The sequence below is a fragment of the Pseudonaja textilis genome, chromosome 2 (genome assembly GCF_049901715.1).
Source record: "Pseudonaja textilis isolate UNSWEBS1 chromosome 2, rPseTex1.2, whole genome shotgun sequence".
Lineage (NCBI taxonomy): Eukaryota > Metazoa > Chordata > Lepidosauria > Squamata > Elapidae > Pseudonaja > Pseudonaja textilis.
In genome coordinates this window covers 197,475,823-197,493,655 of record NC_141991.1, presented here as the reverse complement: position 1 = coordinate 197,493,655, position 17,833 = coordinate 197,475,823, and the positions used below count along the sequence as shown (strand labels likewise).

At 37.8% G+C, this 17,833-nt stretch overlaps 1 protein-coding gene across 11 annotated transcripts in view; it reads right to left on the bottom strand.

Annotated features, from left to right (window-relative positions):
* Window positions 1-10,623: 10,623 nt before the first annotated feature.
* Window positions 10,624-17,833, bottom strand: part of NTRK2 (neurotrophic receptor tyrosine kinase 2) — a 193,589-nt gene continuing 186,379 nt past the window's right edge. For all 11 annotated transcript variants that reach the window (XM_087926779.1, XM_026703862.2, XM_087926781.1 and 8 more), the window contains 2 exons: window positions 13,300-13,458; window positions 10,624-11,938 (listed from right to left, as the gene is read on the bottom strand). In XM_087926779.1, coding sequence (XP_087782905.1) covers window positions 11,753-11,938; window positions 13,300-13,458 — 345 coding nt within the window. In that variant the 3' untranslated portion in view covers window positions 10,624-11,752. The remainder of the gene's footprint in view (window positions 11,939-13,299; window positions 13,459-17,833) is intronic.

Below are 17,833 nucleotides of genomic sequence, written 5' to 3'. Positions count from 1 at the left end.
GTCATGTGGCCGGCATGACTAAATGCTGAAGGCGCATGGAACACTGTTACCTTCCCACCAACTGGGATCATCCCACAAAAAGTGGACCATACTGTGGGGAAATGCTAAGGAAAAAAAACCTTATTTGGAAAAGGTGGATTTTCAGGCAACCAACTGAAATCAATTATGGTTTTACATTTAAGCCCCCTTTTTTAAATGTTCCTTTTGTGCAGTTCACAAAAGAACTATGTAAAATATTAGCAATAATGTTTTTGTATCAAAAAGAGAAATGGCCACTGTATTTTGTATTGACTTAACTTTTGAATATTCTATAGTAATTCCATCTTGAGCGTATTTAAGACAAATAGATGTTTAAAGGCATGACTTGCTGGGATAATAGGAAGCAACAAGCAGATACTCCTTGTCTTGCAAGTATTTGTTTAGTGACCCTTCAAAGTTAACAGCAGTGAAAAAAGTGACTTACAAAAAGTGACTGGTCCTCCATTTATGACTGTTTCAGCATCATCACAGTCACACGATCAAAATTCAAGCAACTGGCAACCAACATGTATTTACAATAGTTGCAACAGCCCAGGATAATGTCATCGTCATTTGTGATTTTCCCAGAGGGTTTCCAACATCAATGGGGAAATCCAGATTCACTTAACAACTACACGATTCACTTAACAATTGCAGGGATTTGCTTAATAACTGTGAGACAAAAAGTTGTAAAATTGGGTGTGACTCACATAGCAACATTGCTTGGCCAATTGTGGCTGTAAGTCAAGGGCTATCTCTATTAGCTTTCCCAACAAGCAAAATGCAAGTTTGATTTTCAATCTGTATATAATAAGTAGAATTAAGAAAATTGTGCTTCTCCTACAGGGACCAGCATAAAGGGGAACAATTGAATTGCTTTCTGACTGAAATAAATATAAAAGCAGACTATTTGTGGAATGGTTAACCTCATCAAACAATTTTTAAAAAAACTTTTAGAAACAACATATTTAAGAGTTTGGTGGTAAAAGAGGGACAGACGCTCAGGGAACTGAGATAGTACATAACCACCATGCAGAGGCCTAAAATTCCAGTTCAAGGAATTGATCATAGATGATGGGCAAGAGCCTTCATTGCCTCATTCTGCAGAACCATTGCCTGAGATAGCAAGTGGTGCTTGGTGAGACGCTTAAGTCTTAAACTTGATATAAATTGGTGACCTTGCATTTCCCTGTTCCTAAATGGCTTTCAAGGCAAAAAAATAAATATGGGATTGCTTGTCACAAACTATGGAAGTGTGGAGTACAGAAATATTTTCTTTATTAACTAGTATATTGTTTTGAAAGGTTGAAATTATCCCCTGCAGTTGAACCATGTAGTTTCATTGAAAGTCACACATCATTTTTAATGCAAGTGGTAGGTTAATTACACATGGCCTTTGGCTTAAGGGGAAAAAAAAATCAGATTTCCAATAAGAATTATTTGTCCCTTTGCATGCTGATGGGAGGGGTGAGGGGAGGAGAGGTGAGTAGAGAAGTGGGGAGAAGAGGAAAGGAAAGGTTTGCGTTGGCTCTGGTTTTATCCACAGGCAGCTACTAACAGATTAGATCTGAGACAATGAGGCCTTCATAAAAATAGATGCCTCTGGTGAGAAGCAATTTATACATGCAGAGTCTGAATTTAATTTGAACCAGTTTATTAAGATTAAGAGGATTAAGAAACCTCTTAATCTTCTGCACTATCCGTGCTTGGCAATTCACAGAAATGAGACTTATTTTCTAAGGCTAAATTCCATGACTGTAAACTAGACAGGGAAGTTGCAAAACCATCCCAGTGGGTGGTATTGTTTTTATAGTTGTGTCAAGAAAACAACACTGAGCTTTATTTGACAATGTTTACAACCTATTATTAAAACTTTCTAATGCTGGAGAAAAAATATTGAAAAAACAGCTAGAAAACACTGGACAATTCTGTCCAGTGGTGGGATTTTTTTTACTACCAGTTCTGTGGGCATGGCTTGGTAGGCATGGCGTGGCTTGGTGGACATGGCTTGGTGGGCATGGCAGGGGAAGGATACTGTAAAATCTCCATTCCCTCCTCACCTCACTAACCTGCTTTCCAGCTCCGTTCTCCTGTGCAGGGCAACAAAAGAAGACCTAGCCAATCATCTGGGACTCGGGAGGCAGAGAACAGATGGGGGCGGGGCCAGTCAGAGGTGGTATTTGCTGGTTTTCTGAACTACTCAAAATTTCCGCTACTGGTTCTCCAGAGCTGGTCAGAACCTGCTGAATACCACCTCTGATTCTATCCACCAGCATTATAATTCTCCATAGGGAGAGAAGCCAGCAACATAGAGTTTGAATGTGGGGTGAGCCATGTTGGAGACTCCAAAGAAAATTTCCTGAAAAATTCCTCAACTTCATCCCTATAGAACAGGGGTGTCAAACTTGTGATGACAACTTGTCATGACATATCACAACTTTTTCCCCCTTTGGTAAAATGGAGGTGGACATGGTCAGCGTGTGACACATCCAGCCCGCGGGACGGGAGTTTGACACCCCTGCTATAGAGGATAGAGTTAGACAGAGCCCCAAAAGTTTGGCTGACTCAATCATCTAAAGCCCAAGTTAGACATCTGCATCACTGCATGCCAGGGAATGTATGCATCTGTTGTTCAGAGAAGGTTACATGGCTGTTTTAGTTATACTTCTCTGAATGTTAATAATAATTAAAAGGTAATGGGAATGTGCATTAGCCTAACTAATGCCCATTTCTGGGGAGAATGTGGCTTGCTTTCTGCCCACCTCCAAACAGGAAGTCAGATCAACCTAATCAGCATGCTGGATATGCATCTCCACACAACAGACAGTTCAGATTTGGGAAATGTGCACCTTGACCTGTCTGCAACCATTTGCAATCTACACTTATCCATCAACCCCTTTGCTGAATAAGTATGTGTCCACACCTATGTGCAGTTATGAACAAGTCTAAATAAAATTTTACACACAGAGAGACACACACACCCAACTTACCCAATCACATGAACCAAAACAGAGCTATTATTAAGAATTCCAGAATTCTATCATCTGCAAACTTTCCTTAAAAGGAGAGAGCCAGGCCAATGCACATTTCCACCAGCTTATTATTGTTAGATGATTATGTTCTTGAGCTGCAAAAGCAAACAAGCAAACAAAAGAATCCTAGCTGAATTCAAAACACTTACCTTTGACCTTGCAAAAAAAATGTTTCAGCAATAAACACAGATACAGGAATGTCCTAGTTAATGTCAATCTAAGCAAGGGACAGAAATGGTGACATGTAGCAGAAAAATCTAGACATTTTTTTTCCTTGCAGTGGAAACATTAGACCAGTGTTTTTCAACCTTGGGAATTTTAAGATGTATGGACTTCAACTCCCAAAATCATAGTGATTGGGAATTCCAGGAGTGAAAGTCCATACATATTAAAGTTCCTGGGGTTGAGAAACACTGTATTAGACTGATACAGGCTGAGAGTTGAGATACATTTCGTTCAAGTACTGCCTTTCAATATAAACCCTGATTGCAACCTATAAAGCTGCTACATCTTAAAGATTGGTTCTAAATAAACAGATATAGGAAAGTTTTGGCTTTAGGATCTTCAAGAATAGTCATACATGACCCTCAATTTTGTTTCTGAGAGAGAGAAAGAGAGAGAGAGAGAGAGAGAGAAAGAAAGAAAGAAAGAAAGAAAGAAAGAAAGAAAGAAAGAAAGAAAGAAAGAAAGAAAGAAAGAAAGAAAGAAAGGAAGGAAGGCAGGCAGCTGTGATTGCAATTAACTGTTGACTGACAGTTTGTTGCAAAAGGAGTGTGTGTAGGAAAACCAGGTAGCAGAAAAGTAGATGTAATGTAAGAGAGAGATGTACAAAGAGTGGCCGTATCCTTATATATTGCAGATTTTTTGCTGACGAACTACTCTTCTCCTTACCCAGAATGTTACATTTGTGACAACCAGACAGTGATCTGTAGAAAGCCAGATACTACAGTTCATTACAGTGTGGTGCTTTGTGAAGTAACAGTCAGTATGTAGCTGATCTCTCTCCTTTTTTAAGGATGACATTCTTTATTTTGGGACATATTTTATATTAAATACATTTTAGTACAAGAGATTTTCCATGTTGGACTGAGAGAAGCTGATCACATGACTCATCATGAACAAAACTTCTCATATTGCTTTTCGGGGTTTACTTTAATTTCAGCCGAGATGCAACAGGTCTTTAATTTTATTTCATTTTTTTAAAGCAATGAATGTTGATACCAAAGTGCAAAACAAGAACTACTAAATATATTTACGGAGACATCACATTCAACTAAAAATTGAATAGGATTAAATAAATTCTAAACACCGGGTCACAGCTTTGAGTGACATTATAGGTATTTTTTATTGATATCTAGATCTTTCTCTTGTTTATCACACACTAAAACAGGAGAAGCAGAGAGAAAAATCTAGAGCCATTATCTATATACATATATCTATGTAGGTACACTACTAAGTAGCTCCATAGCACTGGGATGAACAGTTTTGAAATTATTTATGATGCAAAAAGTAAATAGGGCTAATTGTTGATTTACAAAACATTCTCAGCTGTTCATTCAACATGTAAGTATTATTTTAAAATTACAGAAACGTGTTTTTAAAAGCTGCACGTAGGTCTACAAAAAGGTTTGATTTTGTCTGTCTTCCTGTCGCACCCTCTCTGCATGAACAATTTCTCAGATGTTCCTGCTTAGATTTAGCCAATTATCGTTCAATCTTTTCTAGCAGACAACATACGTAGCAGTGAAACCATAGACCTGGCTCTGAATGCAAAGACAGTAAACATAACATATAACGATCCCAGTTCTGCTCCTGAGACATATGTTCAAAAGATGGCAAACTAGTCACTTGGTTGTTTGTATGAAATTCACGGTGTTTCCTTCACAATATACTTTTTTTTTGCTTCATATTTGCAATGAATGTATAGGATTTTATTTTAGGATACCTTATCTGGCTGTAAATATCCTGAGAAGAAACCTCTCTTTGTAGCCATCAAGTGGGAATCCAGATATCTGCAGCCCAGATAGCGTGTGCCTGGTATTAACCACGGCTGTATATGGGTCTCTTGAATCAGAGCAGCCGTCTCTCTGGCCTGAAGAAAAAGCCCTTGTGTGTGCCATCAATAGTTTCATTTAGCTAGAAAGCCCCAACTCATGCATATTTTTCAAAGTGGCACTCACAGTTCATTCACAAGTTGCACCAAACCCAAGATGGTCTTCTTAATAAACTAACTTAATTGGATAGTCTTCTTCTGGGTTAGTCAGAATTAATTGATAAAAGTCAAAACATAACTGAAGAAGATATATACAAACATACACATACACACACATACACATATACACATTCATTCATTCATTCCATTTCAACGGAGCAGGGCCTAGAAGGAGGAAGGGACAATCTTAATGTCTATCTTAACGTCTCTTGCTTTTTGCCAGGTTGTAGATCAGAAGGATGAACTAGTTTCCTAGCTAGTCATCTTTCTGAGGCAACAATTTGCAGCTTAGTCTAGGAGTTAAGAATTTTAGGATGGGACGGAACCAGGTTGCCACCTAAATATTTATCCTCTCAGTGCAGGATCTGCAAGGCAAGATGCAGTTACATAGTGGAGAATGAAGAGAAAGAAAATTTATTAAACAAAATTGAGTCAAATTGCTGAGGAAGTAGGAAATGCAGATCAAGGACCTTGACTCAGGTGGCTCCTAAATGACAGCCGTTTGTAAACAATGTCCAGATTATTTACAATCAAGGGTAAACAATTCCTGTAAGAATGACAGCATCCTCATGCCACATCAGGAAACTTTTGTCACTACCAAGACTGCATTTTCACAGCAATCTAAACAGTTTCATAAAATATATTTGTGGACATCCTTCCCTTCCCGAAAAAGTCAAGCGTTACCAATAGAGCTACTTAAAACAGGTCATTTCATTTCAAGTTTTCTCATGATTATTCAGGGTCTTCTAAAAAAAAATATCCTAGACATTAGCTGTTTGAAGAAAGTCTTTTAATAAGTTCTTTTCAAATGCTGCTGGGCATTTTACTTTTGATAATATTTACTCTCCTTATATATAGCTGCTCTTAATTAAAATGTAATATGAAAACAGTAGCACTTAAGGCTTATGACTCAATTAAAAACAAGGCATATGAATTTGAAAAGCTCTGGCTAAAAGAAATCCATGAGTTGTTCAAAAGACCTGGGTGAGTAATAAGATCTCAATGTGTTACTGGAAAGCCCATATAAATCCGGTCAGAGAGTGAAACCATTCCAAAGCTTTACACATATATGTTCAAACTCCTCAGCTTTATTTGACAAGGACATTTTGAAAAAGAGTGACATGCTCTTCCTGACTTAGGCCATAGAACAGAACAGAATAACAGAGTTGGAAGGGACCTTGTAGGTCATCTAGTCCAACCACCTGCCCAAAGAGGAGACCCTACACCAGGGGTGTCAAACTCATGTTGTCACGGTGTCATCACATGTTGTATCGGGATTTCCCTCTCCCCTTCACTATAGGCCATAGTGTTTAACTATATACTATTTTCTTTTAAGAATGCACTAATACAGGTAGTCCTCAACTGATCACCACAATTCAGCCCAAAATTTATGTCGCTAAGACTTTTGTTAAGTGAATTTTGTCAGTTACCAAGCAGCCAAATTTTCATGGGGATGCTGCAATGATCTTAAGTGCGAAAATGGTCACTTTTTTCAGTGTCGTTGCAACTTTGAATGGTCACGAAATGAATTGTTGTAGGTTGAGGGCTACCTGTGCCCTGTGCAAACTCTTCTACAACCTATCTGGCTAAAATCAGTCTAATGCTGTCTATAGTCACAAAGCAACATAAGTTTTAAGTCATTTGGAAAATGGGAAGTGTTTCCCCATTTAGTCCAACAAATGCAGAGGTTTTAAACTTCAATTGTTCTAATAGCTTGGGGAATTATCTGAATCAGTCAGCCAGCTCCAGAGAGTGCATAGTTCTCATGAGCCTAATCAATATTTAAGGGGTGTATATGCATGGTCAACAGCTATATCTGAGCTTTCATACTATCTAGGAGTTGAGTATTTGTTTAAATTGTTTCTGGGAGGGGAAAAAATCAAACTCATTGGCGAATGACTTGGGAACAAATATTTATCTCACTCTGCCAAACCCAACTCTGCTTGTGCTCTAACTGAGCATCATTGATTTCCCTCATATTGCATGGTAATTCTGCATGATTCCATCCAGAAGCAGGAGTGTTCATGAAATAATAACTGGAAAAGAATCTTGACAGTGATGGAGCAATTCTATGCATGTCTAACCAGAAGAAAATCCTTTCAGTATTTTTAAAATAAATCTGTACAGGAATATAGCCGTAGCAAATCTACCTCTTTGTCCTAAAATCAACAAGTAAAATCAATCTGAAAGAAATAAATAGATGGAAGGAAAACAGTGAGGGATTTTTGGATTGAGCAAATAATCTATTTTAAAGAATTTCCTCTATTATGTAGATCTACATGGAAGTTTAAAACTGACCTACCAAATATAGAAAAAACATACATTCATTTTTTTTAGAAATGGAAATTTTGGTTACTTAGCATACTCAGCCTATTCATATTACTGTCTTCTATAAATCACCATTAAAAATTGTATGTGTAGTTTACACACGCTTATACATATACACAATCACCAAAGTCTGCATATGTATAGATCAAATATTTATAAGACACATATTCAGGTATGTCTCTGTTGTTGATATATACAGAGTTTATGTAAACACACACACACACACATATTTATATATATTGTGTATGTGTGTCTTTATACACTTATATTTGCAGCATAGGGAAGAAAGACATTCTCCTTAATAAGCGTGATTGTCACATTTGCTCAATGTAGAATGTTAGCTGACACTTTAAGCATGACAAATATATGCTATACACAATATTTATTAAAACCTTTCTTTCCTTTTGGTATGTACATGTGTGTACATGTATATATGCATACATGTATACACACATAAAGAGAATACATACATATATATATATATATATATATATATATATATATATATCCACTTGAATGAGTTAATATCGTTCCTAATAAGTTAATATCATTCCTACAAGACAGTAGTTTCTATTCACAAGTCCACATTTACAGCACAACCCAAATTTTAGCCACACTGTACAGAATGCTGACTGTATAGAGCATTTGGTCCTTTAAAAAGGATATGTGGTTATGCTACTGCACACTACATTGTAACACAGTACTTTTAATTACTCTATTATTCTTTTCCAGAAAGGAAAAAAAAAGATACCATCTGGTAAAAAATTACACCCATTTTGGTATACAGTTCTTCAGCAATCATATAATACACATGCTTATTAATCTCAGACTAAAGCCATCTTCAAATTGGTACATTTTAATGAAGCTGTTTTCCACACTAACTTTTGCCTGCTAATTCAGCTGTTATCAAATTTAGGCTGATGTTCCACATATTTTCAGTTTTGATTTGCAGCACTCCCACCCACCACTCCAAGACAGAAATGCAACATCAATTTGTCCAGTGTGGAAAGGTAAAGTGCTATTAAGGCTCTTCAGAATACTCAGTACATTTTAAACTAGGTTCTTGATGCTTATAGGTCATCCCTATTTTATTGGTTCCCTGTGATCAAGGCTAAAAGATTAATGATAAATATCTTGTTAATTATCCCTTGAATGGCCTTCCTTAAGGACCTTATGCCAGCCTCTACTGCTCCTGATGAGGAAAGCCTTTACCACAATTTGCTTGGTGGGGTTTATTGGTTAACTTTATTCTGAATAATGAAATAACATTTCCCTATTAAAAAATAAATTTCCAAGAGAAACAATCATTAAGGCTTCTCATTCTCCACCAGAAGAGAGAAAATGATGGGACATGCAAAGTGGGAGATCTAAATAAACATTGATTAGCAAAGGGTTTGCTGAGCATCTCTACTTGTGACTAAACATTATGGACTACAGAAAGATCTGGAATATAGAAAAGAACGGAGCTGAAAACCCACTAACATCAGAGGTGTTGTGTGTAGCATCCCTTTTAATCCCAATTTTGCCCCACTGGTCATCAAAAGTAGGGAATTCTGTCAGAATTGCACTTTTTCAGAAATTATGTGCTTTTTGGCAATCTCTGACACTTCAAATTTTGTTTTCTATGTATCTTTTTACTTCATTCAGGCTAGAGCAGTTTGTCCTAATCTGTCACCCTTAATGCTTTTCAGGACTGCAAACTACAGATTTCCCAGTTAGATTCTAATGGGAATTGCAGTTCTAGCATAACTGAGGGCATCAAACTTGAGAAGCTTGAACTAGAATGATATTATATAAACAAAATTGGTTTTAAAGTCAGTGTGAAAAAAATCAATATTCAATATTTTACTTTTTCTTTTTGTCTTTATGTATTACTTTTCAGCCATCACTTAAATAATCTTCAAAATTTATTTCATATTAATCATCCTGACATTTAAAAAAAATCCTGTTGAAACTTATATAGGAACTAATGTGTGTGTGTGTGTGTGTGTGTGCGTGTGTGTGTATATGGCTTTAGACATACACTGTTTTATATATATAACTTAGCAACTTCTAAAAATGACATAATAGAAACCAACTTCACCACTATTCACATTTCTAATTTTAGTTCAGATTTTGAAACAAAATCAACATCTTTCTAGATTGCAAAATGGGTGCTTTAAAAGAAGAAATGCAAGTCAAACACATTTAAAATGATTCTGGAAACAATTAGAAAAATAAGTGTCAACTCTTTAAAATAAAATTACAATTACAAAACATTTAGGAGCTCTATATTCATGACCTCCTTTAGTGATTTAAAATATCCCCTCCACATTTTTGCAGCAGTTTTGAATTTATCTCATCATAATATCTTATAATAAAAATAACTTGACATGTATATCCTAAATCTTCCATGTCTATATGTAATACGTTTCTGTTAGCCATGTAGTATAATACTTGTCACTCCTAAATGAAAGGATGGCTGTTGTCAACATTCATTATTTGATTATCTGTTCAACCAGTAACTGGTTCTCTTCCTTATTTTGCTGACTTTTCTCCAGAGTTTCTTAAATATGTCCTATTTCACATCAGTAATAAATATTCAATATTGTTGCATGACCCTATTGCACCTGTAACAATGCATATGTTTCACAGTAGCAATTTTGTTACAACTAAATACAGGAATGTATTATGCTTACTTGAGTGTGCAATGAGATGTGGGATTTTTTTTCAGAATGAATAGTGGAGTACTAACTGATAAAATGTATGCTGAGTTTGGGGAAAAGATTGTTGGGAAACTGCCAAGTGGGCTGGAAGGAGGGATCAAGCAAGGCCCTAGCTTAGAGTCCTTGTACAGCCACAAGAGGCATAAGCTTGACCTCCACCCAAGTTTCATGAAGCTCTGGTCATTCCCAGGGGAAAGCAGTCTGGGGAAAACATTTTTATATGGGGTAGAAATCAATCAAGTTGTTTACTTCAGCTATCTACGAGTGGTTCTGGTTGCTTGTGCCTGACAAGGATAAACAGAAGACAAATAGGAGGACAAGGATCAGTAAGTGCTGATAAAACATCATGTTGTAACCTCTATATTATCCATGTCTAGTTTTCCCCACATCTGGGGCATCCTAAGCTAATACTACCCAGCTGTGTTGGGTTTCAATTCCATTCTAACCCAACCAGAGACTTCAGATTTGAAGGATAATGTATTTGACTAATGCCACTGTATTACAGCCCTGTTTTCAAAAGAGCCCTAGAAACTATTCTGCACCTTAATATACCCAACCATGCACTTGCATTATCAAAAACTAACTAGGGAATTCTAGTAGTGACATCAGGAGAAACTATGGCAAGGTGAAGTTGGGGAATCCTAATTATGCATGAAGTGATACAAATCTGGGAAATGTGAACAAGACCTTTGCTTTTCAGTCCAGTTGACACAGAAGCCCCCTTCAATATAAAAAAAGTTTGCAGCGAGAGCAATGCCTTTACTTTCCTGTATGTCTCCCAAGGGAAAGCACCAGGTTCCTACTCTTTCATGAAATAATTACATTATTCTGTAAAATGTTACATTGGATGCCATCTGATCGGATCACTTTTCAAAAGAGAAGTTTACATAAGATGCCAACTGATTTTTTTTCTATCAGCTTGACCTCAACTAGAAATGAAATAATTATTCCCATAGAGAATGCCAGTCTACTGCACTTGACACTTCCGTTTTCAACACAGATGCCAAAGCAAATAAAGTAGAGGCAATTCCATAGATGTTCCAAATATCCATACAGCAGAAGTCACAAGGTTTGAGTCTTTTTTTCCCTTTTTTTATCCAGATCAAAGGCAAAAGGACAACAAGGCATTTAAGCTGTGATGAGCAAAACCAAGTATCTGCTGATAAAACAGATCAGGTTGTTAAGGCCTTTGTCTATGCAGAGTTATAATAATGCAGAAGCCTGGTTGAATAGAAATTGGGGGAAAGAGAACAGGAGGGGAGAAGAGATATATGTCAGTAAAGTCACAACTTCAATACTGTGTTTTACAGAGGAAGAGATGCAAACAGCTTGCCCTTTGAAAGCTTCTCCGTATCTTTGTATTTAATACTGCCAGAGTTAATAACACATTGTAATGGAGTTTAGTTGCAATGGAAACATTCATTCACACACTTCATACAAGGAAGTGCTAGGAGTTTCTACCCTAGAATATCCAGGTAGACTGGAGAGGCCTTGGCCAAGTTCTGAAGGAGAGAGTAGATTTCTTTGATATTGAGTCTCATATGAGGCTCCCGCTGCCAGCACCCAAGCATCAGGTCATATACTTCCTTTGGGCAGGTACGAGGTCGCTGTAGGACGCGGCCCTGAGTAATACACTCAATTACCTGAAGAAAGGACAAGAAGAGAGCCCATTGATTTATGTCTTTTGTTGGCAATACATCATTGGCCAATACATGCAAAGATAAACTCCCAACATATTTGCCTAACACCTTTGTACTCTTATTCTTATTTATTTACTTTTAAAAATGCCATTTTTTGTTTGCATCAGAAGTACCAAATAATGACGGCAAGGCAAGGCGAGGCAAGGCAAGGCAAGGCAAGGCAAGGCAAGGTGAGGCAAGGCAAGGCGAGGCGAGGCAAGGCAAGGCAAGGCAAGGCAAGGCGAGGCGAGGCGAGGCGAGGCGAGGCGAGGCAACGCAAGGCAAGGCAAGGCAAGGCAAGGCATAAAAAAATAAAGTCATTCCATTTCATTGCTATATTGGGAAAAATGACCTATACTGGACACAAGGAAGATCTTTCAATATTTTTCTCCTCCTTTTTTATAATAGTTTATTAAACCTATATGCAGTACAACTCCCAGAGATTCTGGGAAATTTAAAATAAGAGCTTGCTGCTTAAACACTTTTGAATATTTTGATTTTGGGGTTAGGATGTGTTAAGATATTTAAATTTAGTAGCTGGAACAGTGAGGTTGGACAATGATCCAGAACACAGAGTTATAGTTGATTGGTTGGAGAGTGCTGGCCCCTGCATGAGGCTCTCTGTGCTGTGATTGGTTGCTTGGGTTGGAGATGGGAGTTTCCCTTTCCCCCTACCTTTTTCTTCTGTGTGCTCTGTGATTTACCTCATGATGCTCCTGTTTGCCTGACTATCTTATTTGCAGTAAATATAGACATTAAACATATTTATTTATATAAACTACAAGTTCATGGCAGCATCTCTGACTTCATTTGGACACCTGCTGTGCAATTCCCTGACAGGATGCTGGCAGCACTGCCACAGCACAACCTACACTTGGCTGAACAACTTGGAGGTTGCTGTCAATCTCTTCCTCATCCCTGCAATCTCTGACTTAAAATTAATGCAGGAAAAATATTTCCAAATGTTCTTGCAGTGAAAGAAACCCTTGAAGATATCCAGTGGAAATTAGATCAGTTTTACAACCTCCAAAGAGCTTGCTATCATTATATTTTCATCCCATTTTGAGAAAGCTGAAGCAGCTTCCAGCATTTCTTCATTCTAGCCTATGAACAATGGCATTTCAAGGAAAATTTCAACGGATCTTGAATCAAAGTGGTTTCTCCTCAATTTTCAAAATCAAATTAAATCTCCAGTCTGAATTGCATTGTGGTTGACTTTATGGAGGGCTTTTGGACTGGCATTGATGGAACCTTAAAAAAGAAGTTTCCACTATACTAAGAAACTTAGTAGTTCAGAATGGTAACACAGAACGATAGTCACATACCTCATTGTTTGAGAGCTGATACCATGGCTGTTTGCCATAGGTAAATATTTCCCAGAGAACAACGCCAAGGCTCCAGACATCACTTTCTGTGGTGAACTTTCTATACATGATGCTTTCAGGTGGCATCCAACGAATAGGTAACATAGTATGGCCACCAACCTGGTGAAAAAGAAAGAAACGTAAGAGTCTGGGGAAGTAGTGAAATAACCAAAGTGGCATGATATTATATTATTTTGATTTGATATATTATGTGCAATGATTACAAGTTCAACTAGAGTTATCAAGCATTTTCTTACAGCTGTATGCACCTACTATATTTAGAGAATTCTGCTGCTGTACTGGAACTGATCTCCATGTGGAAAATATCATGAGGAAAATTTGAAAGACACAAAAAGTATTTTCTCAGTCACAAGTTACTATTGATTTCTGACCTTCCCCGCTCCCAAAAAAGAAGGCTGCACTACCTTTCTTGTTTTATGTTCTCCAGGATATATGAGATACAGGGGAAATTGATATTTTTCAGCTAATCCCTTCTTCCTGACCAGAACACATGGAATACAATAAACAACTAAAGGTGGGCACTGAATTTGGCTAAATGTCAGATTTGGCAAGAAGCTGGGTAATTAGGAAAAGGTTTTCTTTTCTTTTTTTAGGCCCAAATGTCTTGTCACAATTCTGGACCACAATAAAAGTCTGCAAAAAGACCTGCAAAAACTTATTTTGAAACAGCCACAGCAGTACATAATGTATGTATGTATGTATGTATGTATGTATGTATGTATGTATGTATGCAGAGGTGGTATTCAGCAGGTTCTGACCAGTTCTGGAGAACCAGTAGCAGACAATTTGAGTAGTTTGGAATACCACCTCTGACTGGCCCTGTCCCCATCTATTCTCTACCTCCCGAGTCCCAGCTAATTGGCTAGGTCTTCTTATTCCTATGGATGCTGCACAGGAGAATGGAGCTGGAAAGCAGGTTGGTGGGGTGGGGACAGAATAGGAATTTTACAGTATCCTTCCCCTGCCATGCCCACCAAGCCACACCACACCCACCAAGCCATGCCCACAGAAGCGGTAGTAAAAAAATTTTTGATCCCACCACTGTATGCATGTATGTATGTGAAAGAGAGAGAGAGAGAGAAGGAGGAGGAGGAGGAGGAGGAGAAGAGGAAGAGGAAGAGGAAGAGGAAGAGGAAGAGGAAGAGGAAGAGGAAGAAGAAGAAGAAGAAGAAGAAGAAGAAGAAGAAGAAGAAGAAGAAGAAGAAGAAGAAGAAGAAGAAAAGCTGTTTTTCCAAATCTCAGTCTGAATCTATATACTTTTGAGTTTGGTCTGGCTGTTTCTGCAATGACCTGGATGGAACTGGATAATTTCTGAAATGCCAGACCAAACTTACAAATAAATGAATGACTGGATATTTTAGGCAAATACACATTTGATTTATGGCTTGTGCTGGATTATAACAATTACATAATCCTATAGTGTAAGTGAGTCAGTTTAGTGTAGCGATGAAGGCCTCAGACTAGAAACCAGGAGATTGTGAGTTCTAGTCCTGCCTTGGGCGTAAAGCCAGGTGGGTGATCGTGGGCTGGTCACTCTCTTTCAGCCATAAGAAACAGGCAATGGCAAACCACTTCCAAATACTTCCATGAAAATTGCAGGAAGTTATCCAGGTAAATTGCCAGGAATCAACATAGACTCAAAGGTACCCTAAAGAAATAAACAAACAAATGATAGTCAAAGGATTGATAAGCTTCTCAAGTAGTTAGAAAGCTATTTGTTGGTGTTCCTATAATTCTGGATTTCCTGAATTTAGCAGTATCACATGCATGTATGCATATACCATAACCAAAGCTAAGTTACTGAGTCACATGCTCAGCATCTAATATCTCATAAATGGGCTTCCATCATTTGCTACTACTGTATTTGTAATAACTTTGTAAGGTCTTAGCCTTTACTTTACACATCTGGGATCTATGTGTGAAACACTTCTGGTGTTCTCTGTTACTCTAGAGATTTGTTTTGGCTTCTAGAGCACATTACAAGCTGCTTATCATGGGCTGTCAGAGCCAGGATGTGTAAAAAAATCCCTTAACTGAATCAATATGATATATGGCTACATATGAAAAGGAGAGCATTAATAATGTATTGTCAGCATGCATACCAGACATAAACACAGATTTCACTTCTGACCTTTGCTCTAAGAACAACTGGGGTGGAAAACAGCTTTTTCATTTACTTGGTGGTTGCATTCACTTTATTAGAAAGTGTTTTTTTTTAAAAAAAATTAAACTCACAGAAATATGTGGTTGCCCACAAGAAGCATAGGGCAAGTGTCATTAGAACATTATTAGTTGTTAAAGGCTTGGGGCTCATTAAATATTCAGTGGCTTTTAAATCTGTTCACCATGTTGCATCTATAGCTGCAAACCCATTCAGTGGGTTTTATGGCACACTCTTTAAAAAATTAATGAAAATGGCCACCGTAAAACATATTTTTTTTTCTTTTATTGAGATTTCTCCAGGATTTATGTTTTCCCCCTGCCATAAGAAATGTAAAAGCCTACAAGTCAGTGAAGCAATTTCCTTCTTATTAGCCTGTTATATTAAATAATGTAGCTCAATAACAGAAATGTAACATGACTGTTAAGATTATATACACCTAACAAGGGGTGGGATGGCGAGAAAAAAAAACCAATTATATTGAAAATACTTAATAGCAATAGCACTTAGATTTATATGCCGCTTTAAATTGCTTTACAAGCCTTCTCTAAGTGGTTTAGAATCAGCATATTGTCCCCAGCAATTTGGGTCCTCGTTTTTACCCACCTCAGTAAAAGCAAAGAAGGCTGAGTCAACCTTGAGCCTGTTAAGATTTGAACTGCCAAATTGCAGGCAGCCAGCAGTCAGTAGCCTACAGTACTACACTCTAACCACTGCACCACCATAACTCTTAATGACTGATTGACCAACTTAGCCAACTTAATATCAGATTTTTTTAAAAAAATTCTGTACCTTTCATTTCTATGAAATGACTTGCTGGAGATGAACCTTCTATCTTTATGACAAAACAAAAAAAATAAGAGCTCCCTGAGTCTAAAACCTAATTACAAATTATAACCCTTGCGCGATTCTTATGCTTTCATCTCTAGCTGGCTTTGATCTCAAGTCTAGAGGTTGTGACATTTCACAAAGATTGAGGCTCACTATATACAAAATATGGATTTTGTTAGGCCCATCTCATCAAGGGCTTCCAGCTGAATTAAAGGTAGAAAGAAACACGGGGAGATGCTGGCATAACAACCACCAGCCTCACTCAGTTGGCAAGAAAACTGTAAAGGAGCAACAGGCACTGGGGTGTCCTAAAGTGCTTTTTTCCAAAAGGTAATTGGACTGAACTGAATAAGGGTCTTGGATGAGAAGCAAAGTATTTTAAAAAAACCAAGGAAGTCCAGTTGCCTTCTGAAAAAAAGCACCTCTGGGGCCACCATGACCTGGATGACTGGGAATCTCCACACACATATACACAGACAAGAAAAAGCCAATTATGAGAGCTCTGGTTGGGGATGGCAAAAGTAGACAGGATCATACCACTGCAATCATTGCACTGTTCCTTCCTTCCACCAATCCCATGCTAATGGGTGGGACTCCTACACTCCTTAAACGTGCATCTTTCAGCCTGTTGTAAGTTACACTTGTATTGCAAAAAAAAAGGGGGGGGGATACCTGTTTATAATATAAATCTCTTCCCCCTGCTTACTAGTTCATTCATGCTCACTTTAGGGCCACGGTGACAATAAACACTGCCTGCTTTTGTAGCGTGCATAAGAAAGACAGCGAGGAGAGCGTTGCTGCATACTAATTGACACATTTTAATGACTGCCTTCTCTTACTCCCTCTTTGCTCATCCCCTTCTCTAAATTGCTGCTTTCAAGCATGTGCGACTCGCAACCATGGAAACCAAGTCTCTAAATGCACAAAACCCACCACATCAACCTTTGGAACATACTGCTGGTGAATTTCCAAAAGATACAATAGATGGGGAGATGGCCACGAGGAGAATGATTGCCTCTACAGGCATGGTGCTCTAATCCTGACAGATTTATTTTCTAGAGGATAAAAGCTTGCACATGCATTCTACTAATAAACACTATTTAGCACTGAATGTAGTATGTAGCATCCCAGCAACCATGCACCAATAAATTACAGTACATCCCCTCCGGCACATCAGAGTTCAAATGCAGCAGCTAACTTGCCTCCTGTTCTTATATCATGGTAGCAAAATCCTTCTCCCTTCTTTTTCTTTTTTATCTTTTTGAGTCAGTCTTGAAATGGCATCAAACTCCAGGTGCAGACATGACAAAACATTGATATCCCGGTAATGCTACTCCTTGAATTGTGGAACTTCTCTTGGTACTTTTGGCACTGAATACTAGCATGAAGTATCCAAGGTTTATTTTAATTTATTGAGAGCTTATATTCTGCTGTTTTAAAGGTCAGGTTACTTAAAAGTACACCCTATACTTTCATTTATCT